At 41.3% G+C, this 1352-nt stretch overlaps 1 protein-coding gene across 1 annotated transcript in view; it reads left to right on the top strand.

Moving 5' to 3' along the window:
* The first annotated feature begins 6 nt into the window (after positions 1-6).
* The window catches only part of LOC121814903 (zinc finger MYM-type protein 1-like), a 4204-nt gene continuing 2858 nt past the window's right edge, over positions 7-1352 (top strand). Inside the window, exon 1 of the mRNA XM_042223101.1 lies at positions 7-381. Within this exon, the coding sequence (XP_042079035.1) occupies positions 54-381 (328 nt within the window). The 5' untranslated portion in view covers positions 7-53. The remainder of the gene's footprint in view (positions 382-1352) is intronic.

Below are 1352 nucleotides of genomic sequence, written 5' to 3'. Positions count from 1 at the left end.
GTGGCCATGATGAAGGTGAAGACAGCCCAAACAGAGGGAATTTTCTTGCGTGCATGGAGCTTTTGAAGGAGTTTGATGCTTTTCTTCAAAATCATAATCCCCCATCAAATGCACAGTATATCTCGCCAACATCCCAGAATGACCTGATTGACTGTTGTGCCCAGGAAGTTACTAGTGCCATTGTATCTGAAATGACAAAGTCTAAAGTCTATGCCATCATGGCAGATGAGGCAAGGGATGAAAAGGCAGAGCAGTTAGCTGTTTGTGTCAGGTACGTGTCAGAGGGGGCAGTGAAGGAGCGTTTCCTTGCACTTGCAGAGATAAAATCATTTCATGCCCAGTCCATTGCAAATGAGATTCAGCAGCAGATCCAAAACTATGGTCTTGCAGTGGATGGAGACGGTGAACGAGCCGCTCAGGCAGAGCTGTGTGTCCTGCACCTGAGATCCTTTCAGTTGCATCTCATTTACGACCAGGCTGACGGACTGGCTGCGATCCTTTACTATGACAGAGAGAAACTTTGCGAAATATTCCTCCAGACAATCACGATGGTGTTCTTCAGGAACTGGATTCACAGGCCCGAGTGACCAAGACCATCAGTGACTTGCCCTTATACAGAGAGGAGCTGGGAACCTCTGAAGGGCCTCCAGCATCCAACAGTGCCTGCACAGATTGAACATTGTTGATGTTGTGTAAACTTCAATAATGAATTAATCAGAATCAGAATACTTTATTGATCCCTGGGGGAAATTAATTAAAATAAATAATTAAAATGTACTTTCCTTGTTGTTGTTATTCCATACATTCATTTAACCAACACATTTGTTATATTGATGACTGCTATTCAAGGGCTGATCACCGCTACTAACGTCCCTGGATGGACTGACAACATCCGAACAATGACAGCAGTTCTCATGACTGAGGGCTTGGACCAACTGCAATATGTATTCATTTTTAGAATTTATATTTTGTGTTAACTGCAGTTTGGCTCAAAGTGTTAATGCTATCTTGTTTTAATAAACAACACTGCCATATGCAAAACTAGGGGTGGCAAGAGATTATGTTAGAGACAGTGGCATCGTTGGGCCTATTTTAGGGGTGCTGAAGCCTCGCTGAAATATTCTTAGAGCCCCCCTAAATAATTTGCTGTTTGGGTTTTTTTTTGTTTTGTTTTTTTGTTTTTTTGTTTTTTTTTACAGAACTTGCAGACAAATTCAATATAAAGATGCAGGAATATGAGTTTAAAGAAATAATAACATAAACCTGTCGCTATTCACATAAATATGATCATAACTCGGTTGGTCCCTTTCACTTTACACTGTTAAGGTAGCGTCAGTGCTTCGTTATCCAAT

The sequence above is a fragment of the Haplochromis burtoni genome, unplaced genomic scaffold, assembly GCF_018398535.1.
Source record: "Haplochromis burtoni strain Fernald_Lab_line unplaced genomic scaffold, NCSU_Asbu1 Contig_102, whole genome shotgun sequence".
NCBI classification, from domain to species: Eukaryota; Metazoa; Chordata; class Actinopteri; order Cichliformes; family Cichlidae; genus Haplochromis; species Haplochromis burtoni.
The sequence above is the reverse complement of the archived record's forward strand: the minus strand, read 5'-3'. Positions and strand labels throughout refer to the sequence as shown.